At 58.0% G+C, this 4,369-nt stretch overlaps 1 protein-coding gene across 1 annotated transcript; it reads left to right on the top strand.

The window, feature by feature from the left end:
* Positions 1-3,653: 3,653 nt before the first annotated feature.
* Positions 3,654-4,365, top strand: LOC105807238 (testis-specific serine/threonine-protein kinase 2-like; the record flags this gene model as incomplete). The annotated part of the gene is made up of 1 exon (XM_012640553.1): positions 3,654-4,365. A coding segment is annotated over exon 1 (705 nt), but the record flags the coding sequence as incomplete, so codon positions are not given.
* Between the last annotated feature and the right edge of the window lie 4 nt (positions 4,366-4,369).

Raw genomic sequence — 4,369 nt, 5'->3', positions numbered from 1 at the left:
TGTCTTTTGCCATTAAGTATAATGTTGGCTGTAGATTTTTTTGTCAGTGCCTTTTATCAGATTGCTGTAGTTTAAATGTGTCCCCCAAAGTTCATGTGTTGGAAACTTCATCCCCAAAGCAGCAGTGTTGATAGGTGGAGCCTGTAAGAGGTGAGTAGGTCATGAGGGATCTGCCTTCACGAATGGATTAATGTTGTTATTGCTGGAATAGGTTTGTTGTCACAAGTTTAGCTTGTTCTAAAAATGAGTTTGGCCCTCTCTTGCTCTCTTACACTCTCTTGCCCTTCCACCTTCGACCATGGGATGACGTAAGGAGACCTCACCGGGTACCAAAACCATGTTTTTGGACTTCCCAGGCTCCCAGACTGTGAGCCAATAAATATCTCCTCTTTATAAATTAGCTAGTCTCAGGTATTCAGTTGTTTAGCAGCACAAAACAGACTTAAGACACGGACTGAGGAATTTTCCTTCTAGTTTTAGTTTGCTGATAGTTTTTATCATTACAGGCAAACTCGGAGATCTTGTGGGTTTGGTTCCAGACCACCTCAATAGAGCGAATATCACAGTAAAGCAAGTCACACAAGTTTTTTGGCTTCTCAGTGCATATAAAAGTTATGTTTATACGATATGGTAGTCTATTAAATGTGCACTAATCATACTAGGGACTCATCCCTGCACACTCTGGCCATCTCTCCGGGCTCGGCGAGGGGCTGCAGCCCCCACTAAACTTGCTGGGGTTTCCTGCAGTGCTCCACAGTCCTACTGTGTGCTCTACAGCTGGCCTGTGCATGCCCAGCATCTGCACACAGAGCAGGCCCTGAGTGGCACTGGGAGGGCCACCCTGTTTCTCATGGTCGAGTGGGATCCCAGAGCACAAGGCTGGCTGAGGGTCTGTCCTCAGCGGTGGCTCCGGTGCCTCCTCCCTATAATCCCTGTGGGCCCACAGTGGTCCCCAGGGCAGGATCTAGAGCCTGGGCTGGGGGAGAGGGGGCTGCAGGTGTGTTCCGCCGTGTGCTCTGCAGTGGGGTGAAGCAAGGTGGGCAACCTGTCTTGAGTCACGGTCCAGAGCAGCAGGCACAGGTGCCCTCCTCGACAGGTGGCCTCACCATGCTGGGCAACTCCTGCTCAAACCACTGGGCTCGGCTCTAGCTCCGACCCCTTCCGTGAACCTCAGAGGCGTTAGGGTCTCTCTGTAGCCTGTCCATGCTCCTGCCACGCTGCAACCCGGCAGCCATCATGTGCAGTGGCCATCCTCCTCCTCCTCTGCCTGGCCAGTTCCTGAGACACTTCGGCCTTCCCTGGCCTCCCCAAGTTCAATCCCCCAGTTGTGTCCTCACAGTTCCATGACGCCCTGCGTCACAGCACAGCCACCATCAAGCCCACACACTTGCTGGGCTCTTGGAAAACGTGGGCTGTGTCCGGCGCATCATCACCTAGAGCAGCCCGGCGCCGTGGGATGAACGGTGGGCAGGGCCCACTTCACAAAGGCAAGTGCAACTCACAGGGAGTAGATTTTCCAGAACACACAGGTCCTGGCCCACAGGACCGCGACACTGAAAGCAAGCCTGAAGCTCCGCAGGTCCGATCCAACCCCCTCCCCTCAACACTCCAGGAGTCCCAGCCCCGCCTGCACACCCTGGGGGAAGCCACCTGCTCCACACCCTGGCAGCTCTGCTCGTGCAATGCTGACACCTGCCCCCTCCGGCCTGTCCCCCAAGAACCAGAGAGGCCATACTGTCCTGGAGAAGGACAGTGTGCGAGGAAGCAGAAGGCACGACAACGGGAGAACAGGTCAGTGGAGTCAGCCAAGAACACAGATATGCAGAGACACCTCAGACAGAGCATCTGGGGGCGCAAGGAAGGGGTGGGGAGTGGTACCATGCTCCTGGGGCCAGGCCTGCTAGGACACAAAGGACAGTGCCCAGGAGAAAGGAACGCATCGAACTAAAACTGTTAACCATGGATGCAGTAAAGAGCTCAGATGGGACTTGGGGAGGCTGTCGCCCTGGGCCCGCCCTAAGTCTCTCAGCCAGGCACCCTGACTTTGGCTGCCCTGCTCCTGCAATCTTCCCCAGAACCTTCCAGACACAGGGCATGCCCTGTGCACTCCAGGCAAGATGTATCGCACGTCCCGCCCCTCTTGTCAACCCGGGCAGCCTGCTGATCCTCCGTGCCTGGCTCGAACATCACATCCTCTTTGAAACTTTCCATGACCACCCCGCTCATCGACACGGATCTTCCTCCCACTCCCCCTGAACACGGAGCACACAGCTGCCTGTCCTGGCAGCTCCCTGTGGGCCCAGATTCCCGTGCGGGACGGCAAGTGAACATCAGGGCTTCCCAAGTTCTGAAGGAGACGTGTCTAGGACGCCACCTTTTCCAAAGCACAAATCCACACAGGCCCCGAAAAGGACGTTCGTGTTGTTTCCAGATGCAAAAGGCAGCGTGAAGAGGCAAGGAAGATGCCGTGCCAGGTCCCGATAAGACTGCTGCCCGCTCCCCGCAGAGGGCCACTGTGGTGCGATCCAGGACTGCTCCCCACCCAGGCGCTTGCTCTGATGGCCTGGTGCTGCCCCCACCCGTCCCCAGCACCAAGGGCTTGCCTCTCACTCGCCCGCGCCCCAGACCCAGGCTTGCCCTTCATCACCTCCCTCTGCTCCCCGGAGGCTGCCCTGGCCCAGCCGCCTCTTGCCTGTTCAAAGGCACTGGCCCCCGGCTCACGCCAAAGCTGATTCTCTTCTCTGCCAGGGACCATCTTAAAACACAACTTGGATCCTATCTCCTCCTGTCCTGCACCTTGCGAGGGCTGCCCTGTCACAGAAAACGCCGCTACAGTCTCCTCCACTTCCCTGCTGACTTGTACTCCCTGGCTGTTCTCAGAACAGTCTTCCTCTCACCTCCCTGGCTCCCTGCTGCCTTAGTGCCTCACCTCATCCTCCACCTGACGGAAGCCCCGTGCCACCCCTGGGAACATGCACCTTCCTGTTCTGGACGCCAGGCACCCAGTCGGCATGTACTGCATCCCCGACCACGACCTGCCACCTACACGCACGCCCCTGTTCCTAGAGGAGCAGCCACTCGCCTGCCCAGTTCTCCACCCTAAGGACCTGCCAGTTCCTGCTCCCAAACACTGAGCTGCTTTCGTCCACCAGGCTTGGCACCACTGCCAGCCTGGGCCAAGGCTGGCCCTCCCAGGCAGGCCCTGCTGGTCCCAAGCACACGAGCCCAAGAGGGGCTTCCCTGCACACCCCGAAGAAGGTGCAGGAAACGGACCCCACAAAGGGTCAGGCCCCAAACCAGGGGAATGAATCAGTCTTGGGGCTGGCAGTCTGGCCGGACGTGGGCCACCTCCCTTCAGGCCTGACAGGGACAGGGAGGCCAGAGTCAGCAAGAAGAGCAGGGAGGGTTACCACAGTCCCCAATGCCAGTTTCCTTCCAGTGGGCAGGAAGTGGGCACTCCTGCCAGGCCAGCCTGGCTTCCAGGGGCCCTGTTTCCACCAGCCCAGTCCCCACCCTCAGCAGCCTGGCTTTATGAGTTCATTCGCTGAAGTCACCCAGAGACAATGCTGAGCGTTCAACCCCTGCAAGCCCAGGCCCAGTCCCGCACACGCCTGCCTGCAGTGTGAGTGAGGACGAATGATGGCGGCCGCTCCTGGCACCATGGACGATGCCGCGGTCCTAAGGAAGAAGGGTTACATTGTGGGCATCCATTGTGGCAAAGGCTCCTATGCGAAAGTCAAATCCGCGTACTCTGAGCGCCTCAAGGTCAATGTGGCAGTGAAGATCATCAACCGCAAGAAAACGCCCACTGACTTTGCAGAGAGATTCCTCCCGCGGGAGATGGACATCCTGGCCACCGTCAACCACCGCTCGATCATCAAGACCTACGAGATCTTCGAGACTTCTGACGGGCGCATCTACATCGTCATGGAGCTTGGCGTCCAGGGCGACCTCCTGGAATTCATCAAGTGCTGGGGAGCCCTGCAGGAGGACGTGGCGCGCAAGATGTTCCGCCAGCTCTGCTCGGCGGTCAAGTACTGCCACGACATGGATGTCGTCCACCGCGACCTGAAGTGCGAGAACATTCTCCTTGACAAGGACTTCAACATCAAGCTGTCCGACTTCGGCTTCTCTAAACGCTGCCTGCGGGACGACAGCGGCCGCATCACCCTGAGCAAGACCTTCTGTGGGTCGGCGGCGTACGCGGCCCCCGAGGTGCTGCAGGGCATCCCCTACCAGCCCAAGGCGTACGACATCTGGAGCCTGGGCGTAATCCTCTACATAATGGTCTGTGGCTCCATGCCCTACGATGACTCTAACATCAGGAAGATGCTGCGCATCCAGAAGGAGCATCGCGTGGACTTCCCGC

The sequence above is a fragment of the Propithecus coquereli genome, unplaced genomic scaffold, assembly GCF_000956105.1.
Source record: "Propithecus coquereli isolate 6110/MARCELLA unplaced genomic scaffold, Pcoq_1.0 Scaffold155, whole genome shotgun sequence".
NCBI classification, from domain to species: Eukaryota; Metazoa; Chordata; class Mammalia; order Primates; family Indriidae; genus Propithecus; species Propithecus coquereli.
This window is presented reverse-complemented; position numbering and strand designations above follow the sequence as displayed.